Here is a 21,711-nt window from a genome sequence, read left to right as displayed (position 1 = left end):
TACGTTAAGCAGCCTGCTACCACCTTACCTCACAGTGGGTTCTCTGCAGAGCTAAGGTAAGCTGGCCTGAGACAAGTTGGGACTGGATTGGGAAGGATGCCAAGGAAACACCAGGTGTTTGTAGGCAGCACCACTGATGATTCAGTTGAAGATGATGTCAGGACAAAATCAGCTTTCAAGCAGGGGTCTAGGATGCAGTACATAAGCCAGAGGTGAAGAGTTTCTGATGAAACCAAAAACAAGCACTTGCTAAAATCTTCCTTAAGAGAATGATTACACATTTTCTTTCATTTAGGGCTGAGTTTCAGTGTTGTAATGGGCAGGCCCCATTGAAAATGTTCACTATTAAGTGAAAGTATAAACTGCGAGGAAATTAACTCTCAGTGACTATTTTATAAAAATATATAAAGTTAAAGTATCAATACATTTCCTATGATTACTATTTTGAAAAAAATCTTCCACTTTGTTATTCATCTAACTGGTTCTGAGCATAAAAGTGTAGCGCACGTATTTATATTCCCTTTCTGCCTAAGAAATGGTGCTTTTGAAAGCACATTCCATATCCCTGAACTCCAGCTTGTTTAAAGTGTTAGATTGGGTTCACAGTCTCCATTTGAATCAGATCTCATGACCAAAAGTAACCTGTTTTTACTGTGCTTATTTCAGTGCCTTGAACATAGACTATGCCAGAAAAAAAAAATCTTTGATGAAAAAATGAATGTGTTATTAATAAGTGGTTGAATTCAAATGAAAAGCTATGGTCCTTTTCAAGGTTAAATCTAATAATACAGTCTCACCCTTATTCTTTCATTTTTTTCTCTTTCATTATAAAAAAATTTATGAGCTGGTAGGATTATTGAAATTATAGATGAAGTCCATCTACATCTGTCACCCAGATAGAATCTTTCATAACAAGTAAAATCAATCAAGCAGGTATTTACCCAATTCACTGAGTTATTCAACCAAACTGACTAATTTTTATTGACTTTTCCCTGCAATGAAATTACAATATATCTATTTTATTATTATTATTCCTAATTTGTACCAGAGTAGTTTTTTCTTTGACCAGCTGAGAAAACTCTCCTGGAATGTGGGTCAGAAATACACACATTTATTCACTTTCATTATTTTAGGGCACGATGGGAATTAAACTGACACCTAGCTCTCAGAACTAGAATGAAACACCTATAAAGTTGGTGGTATTCATTGCCATGGATTTGGTGATGCATCTGTCTCCGTGTCTGGCAAAGAAATATAAAACTTTTGGTATTGTTGAATCACAAAGTCCAGGATGTGTTGGGAGATGGGAAGGAGAACCAAGGAAGTGGTTATGAGATGCCTTGTAAGCTTTATTGGGAACTTGGCCTAGATTCTGGCAGTGATGAGAAACTGTTAAAGAACTGAAGCCAAGTCATCAGATGTGATTTTAGAAAAATCGTTGTGATAGCTCTATAACAATAGAGGAAGAGACAGCAGTTAACAGGATAATCGACTTTTCTTTAAGTGCAGGTGTATAGCTTCCTGTGGCAAATTTGGTGTTATCCTTTTGTCGCTATGTTAAACATCATTGAACATCTTATTTAAAGGCAACAGAAGACATTTTCATTTTACTGGTTTTTACAGAATTTCCTATGTTTACCTTTACTGGAATTTTGTTGACTATTGAAAAGTATTTCTGGCACAAAATACTTGTTAATATTTCTTTGAAAAACATTTGCTTTTGAGTAATTTGTTTATTTCAAATATGAACATAATGTAGTTTAGCAGTGGCTTGTGTATGTGCCTAGAAACATGTTTTTAGTTTTTTCTCACTAAGATACTTTTGCAGAAAATTGAGTTATCAAATAGAAACACTTTTTTTTTAAATGGCTTAGAATCAATTATATGAAATAATATGCTAGGTTCTGTAACAGGGTTGAGCAGAGGATAGCATTTCCTTCTTATACTTTAGGGTACTTTCTTAGGTTAAGGTGGCCGGAGTATGGAGGGGGTCTCATGTTTTTGTGTCTGAGTGTTTGGCATGATACTGGATTTCACATTCTTTGCTTCACCCTCCTGCCTGTAAGCTACATATCAATCCAATGGCAGTTTAATGACACTTCCCATCAAGAAATTTTCCTTATTCCCTGCTGGTATCCTTCTGTCACCACCCCACAGAGTCATCTCCCCACCATTTACACAGTTGCTTGATATATGCAATAAATGTTATGAAATGTTATCAGTCCGCTGGAGAGACATTTTCTGACCTTCTGTGCCTTTAAACTTTTAAAGGCTGAGCAAAAAATATCAACTAAAGTCAACAACTGTTATATGAGGCAAGGTCTACAAAATTTGGCAAATAGAAAACCCAGCTGAAGCCACAAATCAACTATGACCAGAGGACCAAATGGAAAATCAGCAGTAATCACTAAAGTTATTCAAAAGAATTTTAAAAACCTTAATCATATATGATTTTTAAACATTTATCCATGCCGCAGGTGTTTCTATCATTGTTTTGTTTTTTTAAACAGATAAAGATGCACAATGTCATATCAAGCAGATCTTCACACATCCGCATTTGGAACTAAATCCTGAATTTAACTCAAAGATCAAAGATTATTACTCTGAAGTCCCATTTGATGTGGTAACGCTGACAATTGGAGCAGAGACTTCTAAGTGTCGGTGCAAGGTGTACCTGCAGGAACGGGCAGGACCAAGGTATGAAGGAGCTGACAGGGGCTGAGGGGAGACATCATAGCGGGAAGCACACCTTGGAAGCAACCTTTGAAGATGGTTCAGAAAACCTGAGGCACAAGATCTGTTGGAGGGATTGCCAGGGTGTGAAATCCCTCTGCTTTACAGATGCCATGTTGTTAAAAAGAACACATGAGTGCTCTACTGATCTATTAACAATCTTTGTGTTTAATCTTTGTAACAATGTTGTAACAACAGAGGATCTTGTGATATGAAAAGTATCAAAGAGGACTCATTCAGGGAAAATTGAGTTTATTGTTATCTTTATGTTTTTAGGTAGTTGAAGAGTTCACCCTTCTGAATAGTAGCCTCCTCTACCCCAACCCAGCTCCTCAAGTTTTTGAAGATTCAGGTGTTGATTACTTAATAAACATGTTAGTGACAATTTGTGGACATAGTAACACTAACTTTCTTAGTCTCATGGGATTTTTTTCTATTGACTCTTTTGAGAGTCATCAACTCTTTGGTTTATAATTTGAACAGAAGATAGAATTTTATGACATTCCATGTCCACGGCAAGAAATATACTCATATTCCTATGTTGTATGGAAAGAAATGCACCCAGCATTCCTGGGAGCTCAGAAAGTATAATAGAAAGAAAAGAGGATTCAAGTCAGGCCAACCTGGGTCCCAACCCTGACTCTACCATACTCTACTATATTTAAAATGGGAAGTATCATAGTTTTTGTATGGAGTTGTGAGTATTAAATGAGATAATATATGACCCTGACAGGTGGTTAATAATATTAGTTCCCTTCCCTGTAATTGATAGGGGACATGACTTGCTCTGCAAGATAACTCTTGGTATACCAAAGCACAATGAAACATAAGTTAAAATAGTTTTTTCACATTTTAGGTTTCTTATGAAATGGTGCAGATCTTATCTGTTTTTAATGAAAATTGTATACATTTAATAAATATTGACGTATGAGTCAATTTGGGTTGTCTCTCTCATTCTCTCTCCAGCTTTGCCAACTACCCTCTGGGCTTAGGGATGAACAAAATCTCAATGCTTGTGGTGGATGAATCTCCAATCCAAGGTGAGACCCTGATCACATACAAACTCACCATCTATAGAGAAGACCGTCCAAGTCTGCCTTTGTTTGAGGACTTCGCAGCGTGCGGTTTTGTGCAGGTAAGTGAATTTTACATTTGCACATGGGTTGAATTGGGAGTGATCCTTTAACCCAGGTGAAAAAGTCCAAATGAAAATTATTAGAAAAAAGTGGATGCTTTCAAATCCAAATAATTGTGGTCTCATTTCAAAAAAGAGTACCAGCCAGGTATCTAAGATACCTTTTTGTGAGTGATTTTCTTTTAAGTGTGGTGGCTATTCCCTGCACTTATAGTGTGCAGTGGATTTATTGTGGTTAATATTGAAAAAAAAGTCTGAGTACTCGCACTTAGTTAATGAAATTGGTTTTACATTTCCTGTTTAAATTGTGCTGTGTTTCTTGGATTTGTCCCTGGAACTACTTTGAAATTTTAAACTAGATTCAGTGGAATTTGTTTTAAAGAATAAGAGGAAAATTTATGAAACTATTTTACAAAAGGGATACCAGATGAATGAAATTAAATTTCCTTGGGTAGATACATTTCGCCTTCACTTCTTGTACCTTAATCATTTCTAAAGTTTGCAGTTGCTCCAGTGAGCAACACATACCATTCTGTAGCCCTGTTGATTTTGGAGGAGGGTGAACATTACCCAGAGACTTTGTCTTATTTGGTGGTTCTTTCTTCTGTGTTTTCATTTTTTAGGAGTCTGTGTATAACCTTCTATATTTGCGTACATCATACACCCTGGCTACAAGTGATTCCAGGGAAGTAGTAATTGATACTCTTACCATATCTACTAATCCACTTAGAATAATTGCACCTATGTCGTATCTCAGTGATTGATATGCTAGTGGGAGCATGAACCACAGGTGGTTAATAAACGAGAGAAATGGCTGACTGGGCCTCAGTGAGTAGGATGGATACCATGTTTTCCTAAATGTAGTGGCCATATAGAGTGTTCTCTCCCCTCTACCCACCACCACCACAATCTCATCTCTTCTCAAGAATTTAACACTATTTTGTAAGGGTACTCATTGCTGAGATTTTTATTTTTCAAGAAAATATAAAAGAAAGGTTGCTTCAGAGGTTGCTTCCAAGGTGTGCTTCCCGCTATGATGTCTCCCTTCAGCCCCTGTTAGCTCCTTCATACCTCGGTCCTGCCCGTTCCTGCAGGTACACCTTGCATTGACACTTAGAAGTCTCTGCTCCAATTGTCAGTGGGAGGGAGCTGTGAAGGAGGAAAGGTTTCCACACACTAGGAAGCCCCTTCACGGGAAGAGACTGTGGGTAGCAGAGCGGGAAGCTTCAGAGCCACGGAGGAGAGCGCAGCAACAAGGGTGCGGAGGGCAAAGCGGAGAGATTCCTGCACAGAGGATCGGGGCTGACCGGCACTCACCAGCCCGAGAGGCTTGTCTGCTCACCCGCCAGGGCGGGTGGGGGCTGGGAGCTGAGGCTCGGGCTTCGGTCGGAGCGCAGGGAGAGGACTGGGGTTGGCTGCGTGAACATAGCCTGAAGGGGGCTAGTCCACCACGGCTAGCTGGGAGGGAGTCCGGGAAAAGTCTGGACCTGCCTAAGACGCAAGAGACCATTGTTTCGGGTGCGCGAGGAGTGGGGATTCAGAGCACTGCCTAAACGAGCTCCAGAGACAGGCACGAGCTGCCGCTATCAGCGCGGACCCCAGAGACGGGCATGAGACGCTAAGGCTGCTGTAGCAGCCACCAAGAAGCCTGTGTGCAAGGCCAGGTCACTATCCACACCTCCCCTCCCAGGAACCTGTGCAGCCTGCCACTGCCAGGGTCCCGGGATCCAGGGACAACTTCCCAGGGAAAACACACGGCACGCCTCAGGCTGCAGCAAAGTCATGTCGGCCGCAGGCTCGCCCTGCGTTCGCACCCCTCCCTCCCCCTGGCCTGAGTGAGCCGGAGCCCCCAAATCAGCTGCTCCCTTAACCCCGTCCTGTCTGAGCAAAGAACAGATGCCATCAGGCGACTTACACGCAGAGGCGGGGCCAAATCCAAAGCTGAACCCCAGGAGCTGTGCGAACAAAGAAGAGAAAGGGAAATCTCTCCCAGCAGCCTCAGAAGCAGCGGATTAAATCTCCACAATCAACTTGATGTACCCTGCATCTGTGGAATACCTCAATAGACAACGAATCATACCAAAATTGAGGCATTGGGCTTTGGGAGAGGCTGTACACTTGGGGTTTGCTGTATGTGACTGACTGGTTTCTGGTTTTATGTTTATCTTAGTTTAGGATTTAGAGTTTATTATCACTGGTAGATTTGTTTATTGATTCGGTTGCTCTCTTCGTTTGTCTCTTACATACATATATATATATATATTTCCTTTTTCTCTTTTTGTGAGTGTGAATGTGTATGCTTCTTTGTGTGATTTTGTCTGTATAGCTTTGCTTTTACCATTTGACCTAGGGTCTGCCTGTCTGTTTTCTTTTTTTTTTTTTTTTTAATACAGTTTTTAGCGCTTGTTATCATTGGTGGATTTGTTTTTGGTTTGGTTGCTCTCTTTTTTCATTCTTTTTTTTTCTTTTTTTATTAAAATTTTTTTTAAATTTTTACTAATTATTTTTTATTTTAATAACTTTATTTTATTTTATTTTATTTTTTCTTTCTTTCTCTTTTTCTCCCTTTTCTTCTGAGCCGTGTGGCTGACAGGGTCTTGGTGCTCCAGCCGGGTGTCAGGCTTGTGCCTCTGAGGTGGGAGAGCTGAGTTCAGGACATTGGTCCACCAGAGACCTCCCAGCTCCACATAATATCAAACGGCGAAAATCTCCCAGAGATCTCCATCTCAACGCAAAGACCCAGCCCCACTCAACGACCAGCAAGCTACAGTGCTGGATACCCTATGCCAAACAACTAGCAAGACAGGAACACAACCCCATCTGTTATCAGGGAGGCTGCCTAAAATCATAATAAGGTCACAGACACCCCAAAACACACCACCGGATGCGGTCCTGCCCCCCAGAAAGGCAAGACCCAGCCTCATCCACCAGAACACAGGCACCAGTCCCCTCCACCAGGAAGCCTACACAAGCCACTGAACCAACCTTACCTGCTGGGGGCAGACACCAAAAACAACGGGAACTACAAACTTGCAGCCTGTGAAAAGGAGCCCCCAAACACAGCAAGTTAAGCCAAATGAGAAGACAGAGAAACACACAGCAGATGAAGGAGCAAAGCAAAACTCCACCAGACCAAACAAATGAAGAGGAAATAGGCAGTCTACATGAAACAGAATTCAGAGTAATGATAGTAAAGATGATCCAAAATCTTGGAAATAGAATGGAGAAAATACAAGAAACGTTTAACAAGGACCTAGAAGAACTAAAGAGCAAGCAAACAATGATGAACAACACAATAAATGAAATTAGAAATTCTCTAGAAGGAATCAATAGCAGAATAACTGAGGCAGAAGAACGGATAAGTGACCTGGAAGATAAAATAGTGGAAATAACTACTGCAGAGCAGAATAAAGAAAAGAGAATGGAAAGAATTGAGGATAGTCTCAGAGACCTCTGGGACAACATTAAACGCATGAACATTCTAATTATAGGGGTGCCAGAAGAAGAAGAGAAAAAGAAAGAGACTGAGAAAATATTTGAAGAGATTATAGTTGAAAACTTCCCTAATTTGGGAAAGGAAATAGTTAATCAAGTCCAGGAAGCGCAGAGAGTCCCATACCAGATAAATCCAAGGAGAAACACACCAAGACACATATTAATCAAACTATCAAAAATGAAGTACAAAGAAAAAATATTAAAAGCAGCAAGGGAAAAGCAACAAATAACATACAAGGGAATCCCCATAAGGTAACAGCTGATATTTCAGCAGAAACTGCAAGCCAGAAGGGAGTAGCAGGACGTATTTAAATTGATGAAAAGGAAAAAGCTACAACCAAGATTATTCTTCCCAGCAAGGATCTCATTCAGATTTGATGGAGAAATTAAAACCTTTACAGACAAGCAAAAGCTAAGAGAATTCAGCACCACCAAACCAGCTTTACAACAAAGGTTAAAGGAACTTCTTGAGGCAGGAAACACAAGAGAAGGAAAAGACCTACAATAACAAACCCAAAAGAATTAAGAAAATGGTAATAGGAACATACATATCGATAATTACCTTACATGTAAATGGATTAAATGCTCCAACCAAAAGACACAGACTGGCTGAATGGTTACAAAAACAAGACCCGTATACATGCTGTCTCCAAGAGAGCCACTTCAGACCAAGGGACACATACAGACTGAAAGTGAGGGGATGGAAAAGGTATTCCATGCAAATGTAAAGCAAAAGAAAGCTGGAGTAGCAATTCTCATATCAGACAAAATACACTTTAAAATATAGACTGTTATAAGAGACAAAGAAGGACACTACATAATGAGCAAGGAATCAATCCACGAAGAATATATAACAATTGTAAGTATTTATGCACCCAGCATAGGAGCACCTCAATACATAAGGCAAATGCTAACAGCCATAAAAGGGGAAATCGACAGTAACACAATCATAGTAGGGGACTTTAACAGCCCACTTACACCAATGGACAGATCATCCACAATGAAAATAAATAAGGAAACACAAGCTTTAAATGATATATTAAATAAGATGGACTTAATTGACATTTATAGGACATTCCATCCAAAAACAACAGAATACACTTTCTTCGCAAGTGCTCATGGAACATTCTCCAGGATAGATCATATCTTGGGTCACAGATCAAGCTGTGGTAAATTAAAGAAAATTCAAATCGTATCAGTTATCTTTTCCAACCACAATGCTGAGACGAGATATCAATTACAGGGAAAAAAAATGTAAAATCTACAAACACATGGAAGCTAAACAGTACACTACTTCATAACCAAGAGATCACTGAAGAAATCAAAGTGAAAATAAAAACATACCTAGAAAGAAATGACAATGAAAACACGATGACCCAAAACCTACAGGATGCAGCAAAAGCAGTTCTAAGAGGGAATTTTATAGCAATGCAATCCTACCTCAAGAAATAAGAAACATCTCAAATAAACAACCTAACCTTACACTTAAAGCAAGTAGAGAAAGAAGAACAAAAAACCCCCAAAGTTAGCAGAAGGAAAGAAATCACAAAGATCAGATCAGAAATAAATGAAAAAGAAATGAAGGAAATGATAACAAAGATCAGTAAAAATGAAGCTGTTTCTTTTAGAAGATAAACAAAATTGATAAACCATTAGGTAGACTCATCAAGAAAAAAAGGGAGAAGACTCAAATCAATAGAATTAGAAATTAAAAAGGAGAAGTAACAATTGACACTGCAGAAATGCAAAGGATCATGAGATTTCTACAAGCAATTCTGTGCCAATAAATTGGACAACCTGGAAGAAATGGACAAATTGTTAGAAAAGCACAACCTTCTGAGACTGAACCAGGAAGAAATAGAAAATATAAACAGACCAATCACAAGCACTGAAATTGAGACTGTGATTAAAAATCCTCCAACAAACAAAAGCCCAGGACCAGATGGTTTCACAGGTGAATTCTATCAAACATTTAGAGAAGAGCTAACACCCATCCTTCTCAAACTCTTACAAAATACAACAGAGGGAAGAACACTCCCGAACTCAATCTACAAGGCCACCATCACCCTGATACCAAAACCAGACAAAGATGTCAGAAAGAAAGAAAATACAGGCCAATATCACTGATGAACATAGATACAAAAATCCTCAACAAAATACTAGCAAACAGAATCCAACAGCACATTAAAAGGATCATACACCATGATCAAGTGAGGTTTATCCCAGGAATGCAAGGATTCTTCAACACATGCAAATCAATCAATATGATAAACCATATTAGCAAATTGAAAGAGAAGAACCATATGATCATCTCAATAGGTGCAGAAAAAACTTTCGACAAAATTCAACACCTATTTATGATAAAAAAAAGCCCCAGAAAGTAGGCATAGAGGGAACCTACCTCAACATAATAAGGGCCATATATGACAAACCCACAGCCAACATCATTCCCAACGGTGAAAAACTGAAACCCTTCCACTAAGATCAGGAACAAGACAAGGTTGTCCACTCTCACCACTGTTATTCAACATAGTGTTGGAAGTTTTAGCCTCAGCGATCAGAGAAGAAAAAGAAATAAAAGGAATCCAAATCGGAAAAGAAAAAGTAAAACTGTCACTGTTTGCAGATGACATGATACTGTACATAGAGAATCCTAAAGACTCTACCAGAAAACTACTAGAGCTAATCAATGAATTTGGTAAAGTCGCAGGATACAAAATTAATGCACTGAAATCTCTTGCATTCCTATACACTAATGATGAAAAATCTGAAAGAGAAATTAAGGAAACATTCCCATTTACCATTGCAACAAAAAGAATAAAATACACTGATGAAAGAAATTGTAGATGATACAAACAGATGGAGAGGTATACCATGTTCTTGGATTAGAAGAGTCAACATTGTGAAAATGACTGTACTACCCAAAGCAATCTACAGATTCAAGGCAATCCCCATCAAACTATCAATGGCATTTTTCACAGAACTAGAACAAAAAATTTCACAATTTATATGGAGACACAAAAGACCCCGAATAGCCAAAGCAATCTTAAGAAAGAAAAACGGAGCTGGAGGAATCAGGATCCCGGACTTCAGACTATACTGGCAAAGCTACAGTAATCAAGACAGTATGGTACTGGCACAAATACAGAAATATAGATCAATGGAACATAATAGAAAACCCAGAGATAAACGCATGCACATATGGTCACCTTATTTTTGATAAAGGAGGCAAAAGTATGCAATGGAGAAAAGACAGCCTCTTCAATAAGTGGTGCTGGGAAAACTGGACAGCTACATCTAAAAGAGTGAAATTAGAACACTCCCTAACACCGTACAGAAAAATAAACTCAAAATGGATTAAAAACCTAAATGCAAGGCCAGACACTATAAAACTCTTAGAGGAAAACATAGGCAGAACACTCTATGGCATAAGTCACAGCAAGATCCTTTTTGACCCACCTCCTAGAGAAATAGAAATAAAAACAAAAATAAACAAATGGGACCTAATGAAACTTAAAAGCTTTTGCACAGCAAAGAAAACCATAAACAAGACGAAAAAACAACCCTCAGAATGGGAGAAAATATTTGCAAATGAAGCAACTGACAAAGGATTAATCTCCAAAATTTATAAGCAGCTCATGCAGCTCAATAACAAAAAAACAAACAACCCAATCCAAAAATGCGCAGAAGACCTAAATAGACATTTCTCCAAAGAAGATATACAGATTGCCGACAAACACATGAAAGAATGCTCAACATCATTAATCATTAGAGAAATGCAAATCAAAACTACGATGAGATATCATTTCACACCAGTCAGAATGGCCATCATCAAAAAATCTGGAAACAATAAATGCTGGAGAGGGTGTGGAGTAAAGGGAACACTCTTGCACTGCTGGTGGGAATGTGAATTGGTACAGCCACTATGGAGAACAGTATGGAGGTTCCTTAAAAAACTACAAATAGAACTACCATATGACCCAGCAATCCCACTACTGGGCATATACCCTGAGAAAACCATAATTCAAAAAGAGTCATGTACCAAAATGTTCATTGCAGCACTATTTGCAATAGGCAGGACATGGAAGCAACCTAAGTGTCCATCCACAGATGAATGGATAAAGAAGATGTGGCACATACATACAATGGAATATTACTCAGCCAGAAAAGTAAACGAAATTGAGTTATTTGTAGTGAGGTGGATGGACCTAAAGACTGTCATACAGAGTGAAGTAAGTCAGAAAGAGAAAAACCAATACTGTATGCTAACACATATATATGGAATCTAAAAAATAAAAAGATGGTTCTGAAGAACTTAGGTGCAGGACATGAATAATGACACAGAGGTAGAGAATGGACTTGAGGACATGGGGAGGGGGAAGGGTAAGCTGGGACAAAGTGAGAGAGTGGCATGGACATATATACACTACCAAATGTAAAATAGCTAGCTAGTGGGAAGCAGCCACATAGCACAGGGAGATCAGCTTGGTGCTTTGTGACCACCTAGAGGAGTGGAATAGGGAGGGTGGGAGGGAGATGCAAGAGGGAGGGGATATGGGGATATATGTATACATATAGCTGATTCACTTTGTTATAAAGCAGAAACTCACACACCATTGTAAAGCAATTATACTCCAATAAAGATGTTAAAAAAAAAAGATAGGAAAAAGTAGTGTTGTATGGTTATGAAGCTATGGATTAAACAAAATTAAGTAGGTTTCTTTACTGTAGAACTTCTGTGAACGTTTCAGATACTTATTTAAATGGTGGACTTTCAAAAGAAGAATATGTAGTGTCCAGCATTTCCAAACTTATTTGACATCTTTTTAATGGACTACCTATTGATATTCTTCTGTGGAACAGAGTTGGGCAAACAGGGGTCTAGACTATGGAGAAGACTACAAGATTACGTTCCTCTCAGCTATCTACTTTTCAGTTTGCTTTCTTCGGGTTGCTATACCTCAGTCTTTTTCCATGCTGGAAAACAAATTATAGAGCCACACCAAAAATGTTCATGAGGGAGGGAACCAAAACCTAGAGGGAGGTGTGTTTTTGCCTAAGTGTGTGTATGCGGTGTGTGTGTAGTTATGTCCAACTAAATATTCTCACCTTCTTTAGTGTGTGACTCTGTTTTTCCATTTTTCTCTTTCTGACTCTAATATTTTATATAGAAACTAGCTCTTAAAATAAATCATCTTTGAGGGAAAGCTAAGAGTATGAATGATTTTTTCCAGAATATTTATGGTTACCAACGACAACTATTTTTACCTCAAAAAGCACCATAGATTTAATTTTAATGTAGATTTTAATTTTTAAAAGTCTCTATAGGTAACTACATTTTTACTGGTCAGTAAACTTGACTTTTATATGGAGTAAATATATAATAAAAGTTACAAAGTAAAATAAAATTTCTACATTAGGACATGAAAGAATGTATTTTTACTTTTCACTTTTCACGTTAGGTTTGTGCTATTGAATTTTTGCTGTATCTTTTGAAATGTAATTGTGTTACAATTATTGGTATAGCTGTATACTTTGGTTCCACTCTAAACTTAAACATGGTAAATGACTCATTCATTATTCTGCTATATGCAAAACCCATTTAAAATTTTTTAAACTTCTACGTGTTCATAAAAGTGTAAAATCCTTATGCTGGATCTTTTAACACTGACATTCATTTCAGGAATATATATTCCTACCTGGCTGTCATTTGAAGAGACCTTTGTACATTTAATTGTAATTATATACATGATAAATATCTAGAGAGGTGTCAGTAGGAATGGAGATGATACCATGAGTAGAAAGGGATGTTGCAGAGGTGGAATCTGCAGGATTTGCCCACTTGTCTCTGATTTATCCTTTCTTTGTCCTTCTTATGACACTATTCTGGTTCAGTTCTTGTTACTTGTTGACTCAAATACTAAAATAGTCCCCAGCTTTGTTTCCCTGTATCTGTCTGACTCTTTTCCAGTTCAGTTTTGCAAGCTTGATCTTGATCAACTTAAAGCGCACTCTGTCATACATAGGCTTTGCCAAAAATGCTCCAAGCTGTCCCTCTGATGGTCATTCACTTCTCTCATGTTGGTCCATATGTTTTTTCAGCCTCATGTCTCATTGTTTGTCAGTGTATTTTATGCCTCTGCTAACCTGGCCTATTTACCCTTCCCCAGACATGCTTTCCAATCCTGTGACACTGTCTGGGGCTGTCCCTTCCACTGGAAACTAAAATGAGTTTATTTGATGTCACGCTAGAAGCTGTAACTTGGGTTTAGGTGTAGGGGTTTTGATCCAAGTTGTATAAAAAAGAGTTCTTTAAAGGTCAAAACTGCTCCCAGATAGGTATTATTGACTATCATTTACTAAGTGCCAGGCTGTGTCGTAAATGCTTTAGATTTAGTTATAGTCTCTTTAATCCTTACAGCATCCTTATAGATTGAATTCTGCTCTTAGCCCTCGGTTTCAGAGGAGAAACCCCAAAGATCAGAGGGGTTAAAGAAATTGCCCAAGGTCACATAGTTAGTGAGTGGCAAGGCTTGGATTCAGATCCAGTTGTGCCTAGTTCCAAAGTCCATGTTGTATTACATGGCCTCCTGGCTCCCTCACGGGTGGAGACTTTTCTGTCCCAGGAAGTATTCAAGCATCAACTGGAAATCCATCTCTCAAGGAACAGATGAGGAATTGGATTAGATGATTTTTGAGTTTCCTTTATGTTAATAAAATGAGAAGTCTCGTTGACCCTTGGTGTATTGCAAAGTCCTGTGATTAAAGTACATTGCTGCTGAGGTCGCCTTGTGCCAGGGTGGGCTGGCTTGGTGAGGTTGGGGTGTGGGACCCACAAAAGGAGGAGTGGCCCCAGTCCTTGCCCGTGCCTGTCTGCTTGGCTCTGGGCTCTGCAACTGCAGGCCGCCACGTCTTCCACTGAGGAGCGGACCTGCCCCTATGGACTCCAGTGAGGATTCAGACCCCTGGAGCTTGCCGTCCCCGATTGCCTGATTCCAGTTGTCTAGTCAAGTACGCTTTAGGCTCCACTAACATTGGCGGGAACCTTCCTCCTGAGCCCAAAGAGAAAGAATAAACTAGCGAAGCAGGTGCTACTGTCCCCCAGAAAGTGGTATTGGCCTCGTCTGCTGGCAGGAAGAACCGCCCTCTGGAGGATGATGGGGAGAAGCCCCCTTCACACAAACCAGGGATCCTTAGGTGGGATGAGTGAGGGCAAAAGCCTGGAAGCTGGACTGCTGGGTGACCCTTTGGTCTGTTGGTGCCATCTGATATTTTTTTTAGAGTTTGCAACTCCCCGTGAGCTAGGGAAAAAAAGGTCAAGAAAAGTTGCCAGAAAATTATGAGGCTGAGATGGAAAGGCACTTACTTTACAAGAAGAAGATAACCCAATGGCCAAGAAGCATATGAAAAGATGCTCAATTCCATCAATCATCAGGGAAATGCAAGTTAAAATGACAATGAGATACCACTACCAACCCACCACAATGAAAAACACTAAAAGGACTAACAATACAAAGTGTTGGAGAGGACATAGAGCAAGCTTTCGTTCATACGCTGCTGGGGGGAGTGTCAAATGTTTGCCCGTTTTGGAAAAAGTTGCCAGTATTAGTATAACTAACATATAGCTAACATCCTATGACACAGCAATCCTGCTAGCTGCGTACCCAAGATAAATGAAGTCATAGTTCCATCAAAAGATATATCCAAGAAATCTTTTTGTTTTAACTTTTAAAGCATTTTATTTTTTAGAGCAGTTTTAAGTTTACAATAAATGAGAAGAAGGTACAGAGATTGCCCACATACACCCAGCCCCACATATACATAGCCTCTTGTTATCAACATCCCTCATCAGAATGGTACATTTTTTACCAGGGATGAACCTGCATTGACACATCATAATCACCCAAAGTCCATAGTTTACCTTAGGGTTTACTCCTTGTGTTATACATTCTATGGGTTGGGACAAATGTATAATGACATGGATCCAACATTGTAAAATCATACAAAGTATTTTCACTGCCCTGAAAATCTTCTGTGCTCCACCTATTCATCTCTCCCACTGCCTACCAACCCCTGGCAGCTACTGATTTTTTTTCATTGTCTCCATAGCTTTAGCTGTTTTAGAATGTCATACAGTTGGGATCATACAGTATGTAACTTCTCGGGTTGGCTTCTTTCACTTAGTGATGCATTTAAGTTTCCTCCACATCTTTTCATGGCTTGATAGCTCTTTTCATTTAAGCACAAGAAATCTTCATATCAGTTTTATAAAATCTAAAAGCTAGAAAAAGTTCAATAAGAAAAGAGATAAACAAATTCAATGTAATACTTTTGAGACATTTAAAAATAAATTAACTATTGATACACACAAACATGGGTAAACCTCCAAAACATTATGTCGAGAAAAAGAAGCCAGACATAAAAAGATGTACTATAATTCATTTATATGAAGTTTAAGAACAGTCAAAACTAATCCGTGGTGATAGAAATCAAAATAGTTGTTACCTAGAAGGCGTGGGAGCTTCTAAGCATGAGGAAACTTTTTGGGCAAATGTCCTATATCTTTTTTTTTTTTTTTTGCGGTACGTGGGCCTCTCACCACTGTGGCCTCTCGCGTTGCAGAGCAGAGTCCCCGGACGCGCAGGCTCAGCGGCCATGGCTCACGGGCCCAGCTGCTCCGTGGCACGTGGGATCCTCCCGGACCGGGGCATGAACCCGCGTCCCCTGCATCGGCAGGCAGACTCTCAACCACTGCGCCACCAGGGAAGCCCATGTCCTATATCTTAATCTGGGTGGTGGTTACATATATAACCAGGTGGTGTATAGATGTATAAAAATTTAATTGTGCACTTCAGATTTGTGCAATTAACTGTGTATAATACTTATAAGTATGTTTGGCTATATATAAATTATGTATACTAAATATAAATTATACCTCAATAATATAAGAAAAATACATTAGTGGGGAAGTATGTAATATATTCCAAGACATGCCTCCCTTCTCAAATATACTGATCAGAAAGAAGTTAATTATCATCCAATAAACTTAGGCAATAGGTTATATTAGGAATGTGTTACTATAATATCAAGAAAAATATTAGAAAATTCTTGTGGGATATATCCTACAGATGATTGCAGAAAAGTATTTCAGTCACTTATAAGAGTCCTTTCCAGAAGGTCTTAATTTAAAGTTTAATGGGTGGTCCATCCGCAGTACTCTAGTATATAAAATGGAAAAGTGTCTAATAAGTACTACTATTTTTTTAGCCTTCCTTTTAGAAACCATAAAATGAATGAAAAGATAATGAATGAATAATGTGGATTGTTTTAGACACTTAACTAGCCATGAGAGGCCTCGGGAACTGGTAGGATTCAATAGCAGAGGTAGGATTTTCTCACCATGGGCTCCAGTTCAAATTCTAATCAGAGACCTTTCCCTTATTTATCTTTTATGCTTAATCTCATTAGAGTCTTTAGGTTTCATGGCAAACTGATGCTATGATGAAGTGTAGAATACAAAAAGTGAGGGATAACATTTCTAATCTTCTATCAAATTTTTGGCCTTCCAAATTGTTCTTTTTCTTTTTTTTTCCAACAACTATAGTGCCTTCGTTATATTTTTAAGTTTGAAATCCAGAGTTGAACTACTGCACATTAAATGATAGACTGTTATACATGCATTTGATCCCCCAAAGCCTATATACATGGCAAGCTAAAAGGAAATGGATTAAACCTTAATTATATTTTATTTGTTGGTTAAGAGGAAAAATTATAATACCTATACATGGCAAGGAAAGCCTATACATGGCAAGCTAAAAGGAAATGGATTAAACCTTAATTATATTTTACTTGTTGGTTAAGAGGAAAAATTATAATTCCTCCTTACATTTCAAATTAAATTTTGGCCTAACGGACTCCATTATTAAGTGTTAAATAAACATAAAAAGCAGTCCACCTTCAAGTAACCAAAAGAGGAGAATCCAATTTGCAGTTAATCAAGTTTCCTAATTTCTCCTTCCCCCATTCTCTCACCTTCTGGACATCAACTATTCATCTTCTTATTTAACCAAAAGACTAACAGTGAAGAGGAAAGCAAATATAAGGCATACCAGTCAATTAAAAAATCAATTACTATGACAATTTGGTGAATAATAAGATAATTTAATTAATTTGTTAATACACATTCCATTATTTACATAATCAAACATTTTAAGTACCTACTTAGCCATAATTAACTATTTGAGTTTAGTGTCTATTTCTAATTATATCGCCAGTTGGAATTTGCATATGGTAGCTGTAGAGGCAACTCTTAGTTCAGTTAGTGAGGGAGAAAGGGCTAATTTACATGACTGATATAAAACAACCAGATTTGGACCAAGACTTCTCCACCTCAGCATTATTGATATTGTGGCTGGATAATCTTCATTCTGGGGAGCTGTCTTGTGCACTGTAGGATGTTGAGCAGCATCCCTGGCCTCCATCCACTAGATTTCCAGTAGTACGCCCCTCCCCAGGCAAAATCAGCCCCTCAGAGGACATCTTTGAGAATCAGTGAGAACCACTGATGTATATCAATAAGACGTCCTGCTTTTCTACTTTCTACTAGTAAAGCTAGTAAATCTGTAGTGGATTTACTAGAGGTATGAATAGTTTAAAGGTAATCCCTCAAAGTTGAATGTTGAAGAATTATTCTTATCTGCTTTCATCCTTATATTTTTAATCATTTCTGTAGTCAGTGATAGGACTCTGAGAGCTCTTTATTCTACTCATTAATTTGCCATCTTTTTTGTCTAATGTAATTATAATCAGAAGTATGCATTCAATTATAGAAAACATGATTCTTAATGAAACATAAAAAGTCAAATAACTTACCTAGACTATTTCATGTTGATTTATCCATAAATAGCATAATGTTTTGCTGTTAGGGAGAAAGATTTAGATAGTAATAAGCTGTTATTATTGCTGGAACATGTCATGCATAGGAATTAAGAAGATATATTTATGTTCTAAGGAAATTAAAATACATATGGGGAAATATTTCTTTTAATATCTCCTTCCAAATCAAAAAGTTTTGACATGGATAACAATAGAGCATCCACAGAAATTGATTTGCACAGATGATCTGTGGTCTCATATACATTTTGCCTCCAAAGTGTTGTGCCAGATAGAGTCATAAATAAAACCTGCAGAAAGGTCATAGGGCAAAACTGTAGGAGACTACATTTCATGGATCCATTTGCTAGAAGCAGCTTTCATTTTTAAATACATTTCAATTAATAAAGAAAGGGAAAGTACCAAGGAAAGAAAAAATACCATTTAAAAGAATGATGCGTCCAGCATTTAGCTACACATTTAAAACTGGTATTTGCTGCTTTATTTTACAAAAACACTAATTAACAATCTAGATGCTGAGTTATTAAATGATGTGTGAATGACTCCGGTTATAGCATTTGGAAATGCTTTATAAAATGTTCCCATTTATTTGTACATTTCCAACAACACATAAGGACAATTATAAAACAACTCATATGATAGTTGTCTAATGTGTTAGCAAATGTCCAAAATAAAAGAAGAGAATAGCATTTAGCAATGACCGCTTAATAAAAATTTGTTCGATTCCAAAGTTGTAGTATCGTTGAAATACTCATTTTAGTGGTTTTTAGTTACCTTGTTTACGTCAGTATACCAGAGGAATGTGACTTAATTTTTCAACAGTAGAGTCTGTGTTGTAGTGAAATGCTCCCAACCAGCAACTGTTTAAGTATCTGCTCTGCACTCTGCTCTTAGAAATTTGCCATGTGCTATAGGGGAAGACACGGACAGCAGCAGCCGCAGAAGGAGGAGGAGTACTTGTGCAACATTTATAGAACTTTTATTATGTGCCCGGCATATGTTAAGCACTTTTCCTTCCTACCTTACTTAGTGTTCTCCACAACCCTAAACAGATGATTTTTTTGTCCCCTCCCTTTTTGTAACATACAAAGAAACTAAGACTTTAGAATAGTTAGAACAGTTAGAAAGCTTGTTCAGGCTTTCTACATAACATATGTAATTAGTGGCAAAGGTGGGGTTTGAATACGGGTCTGATGCAAATCTATCCCCTTAATCATTACTCTGGACCATAGAATCTAAAGCCCTCCTCACACTTACAATCTAATTGACCTTTTGGGGAAGCTCTCATTCAGCGAGAATTCAACTTGTTAAAATTTAGTTAACTAAATTTGTTTCTGTGGTCACGTACAGTGATAATTTTTATAATGTTCTGGAGTCACTGCAAAATTCTGAGATCTTCGTAATCTTTATTTGGTGAGTAATATCAGATAGCAGAGCCTTCCCACTGAGAGTCTACCTATGAGGAAAGTTTTAGAGCTAATATCTAATATTTTACTAGACACCTTATACATCCTAATATCTGACTATATTGGTATCCAATGTTTAAATCAGGTTATAATAGTTTACATATTAGAATTCTACTTAGCCAGAATACTATTATTGCTACTCATTGTTAAAATGATTTCTAGTGCACAGGCTTTTTTTTTAATGTTATGCTTGATTACAGAATTAGAACAATTTCCAATTAATCGCTTTCACTGTTTAACACACCTTACTACCTTATTGTTTCTATTAAAATATCCACAGTACATTTTTTCAAAACTTTGTTCACATATACTTTATAACAGTGAGAAGGCTGTGCTGTGGAGCTGACAATTTGACAGTGCTTCAGTGACACAGTCATCGAGGGGAAAAAATCCCTTTCAGACTCTTATTTAATCTTCACAAGCAGATTAGATAATGTAGCTAATTTTTATTATCTACTCCACCCTACCCCCTTCTCCAAGGAAACTAAGTCTTAGGCTAAGTATTTTATATTTTACTATTTATTTATACATTAATTAATTTATTTCTATCTTTTTAAATTTATTCATATTTTATATTTATTATAGTTATTTAGATTTTATATTAAATGCTGTATATTTTGGTGATATTTCTCAAGGGCATCATGAACAGTTTCTTCAAGGGTAAATTTCCACCTCTGATGACTTCCATGATATCTCTCTGCCTTTAATGAGTGAAAATTAAGTAGGCTCCTGAATGCTTTGATCAAATACTGCACTTAGTTTTTAAACATGTAGAAAAGAATGTCTCCTTTGTAAAAGTCAGAATATTCTCTTGCTCTATAAATAGGATGAGAGTCACTTTTCTCTGTGGAAATTATTTTATCAGGGCAAACTGCATCTTAACAAAGCATCTCAGGCCATTTTCCTAACCTAGTGGTTAAAAGCCGTGGACTCCAAGGCTCATGCTTATAATCACTGTCAGAGAAGCCTGACTGTGGTCCCGGCTCTGCTTCTAACTGCCCTCATTGGCTGTGTCTCCTAGTGCAAGGCTTATAAGCTCCCCTAAGCTTCAGTTTTCTTATCTTTAAGAATAGAACTAGTAATGGAACCTATCTTATAGCACCAGTCTGAGGATTCAACTAGATAATTAATGCAGAGTTCTGCCACAAGTCTAGTACATGATCAAGTGCTCGGTCAAGGTTGAATAAGCATCATCGTCGTCATCACCATCATGAAAACTCCTGGTCCCGATGCCCCTCTAGGGCTTACCTGCAAGTGTATAGAGAAGGAGATGAGGGAATAAAGAGGACAGCAAAAGAAGTAGGAGCCTGTGGTACCGAGAAATTCTGGAATTGTAAAGGAATCAGGACAGGAATGATGAGTTGGGAGTTAGAAAGGACAGTGAGTGACCTGGGCTGTTCCACACGGTTGCATTCCTGAGGTTCATGGGTCCTGGCACTTTTGCCTTTGTGGACCCCTTCTTTCAGGAAAAAAAATACTTAAAATTGTATTTTACCACTGTGTTGATATAACGATGAATATATTAATATTCATCTCTATAAAGACTCATCTCTATAGAGAATAGAGACTTTTCTTGGACCTAAAATTTCATTTTTTTTCTTCTAAATTTAAAGGAGATTCAGATGTTTTCCTGGACTGCTAAAAGTAGTTTGTGCTGTAGGCATGGTTGCCCCTGCGCCTGGTAGAGAACTGGCTCTTGTCTTCTACTTCCCTCTGCAGGATCTGCAGCAGAGGCATCCATTTCCTTAGCAATGACCTCAATTGTAGGCACTCTTTCAAGTCTTCTTAAGTGCCCTTGACTTCAGCACTTAGCCTTCTGCAGTTGTTTCATGTTCTGTGTGCTAAGCCTGCACAACCCTTTACCGGCGTTCTTCATGAGCCCATGTAGCAGCCAGGGGAATGATCTGCTATTTTCACGAGCAGTTTGCACACCCAGACGTTCTGAACGCAGAGGCTACCTCAGTGCCCAGTAAGCCTTCACAGACACCA

At 38.1% G+C, this 21,711-nt stretch overlaps 1 protein-coding gene across 1 annotated transcript in view; it reads left to right on the top strand.

Moving 5' to 3' along the window:
• Positions 1-21,711, top strand: part of CPED1 (cadherin like and PC-esterase domain containing 1) — a 307,617-nt gene that overhangs the window by 143,475 nt on the left and 142,431 nt on the right. The window contains exons 15-16 of the mRNA XM_022582431.2: positions 2,511-2,697; positions 3,700-3,868. Of these exons, the coding sequence (XP_022438139.1) occupies positions 2,511-2,697; positions 3,700-3,868 (356 nt within the window). The remainder of the gene's footprint in view (positions 1-2,510; positions 2,698-3,699; positions 3,869-21,711) is intronic.

This window comes from Delphinapterus leucas, chromosome 9 (genome assembly GCF_059928025.1).
Source record: "Delphinapterus leucas isolate spDelLeu-1000000601 "Yukka" chromosome 9, BTC_Dleu_Yukka2, whole genome shotgun sequence".
In the NCBI taxonomy this organism is placed as follows: domain Eukaryota; kingdom Metazoa; phylum Chordata; class Mammalia; order Artiodactyla; family Monodontidae; genus Delphinapterus; species Delphinapterus leucas.
The sequence above is the reverse complement of the archived record's forward strand: the minus strand, read 5'-3'. Positions and strand labels throughout refer to the sequence as shown.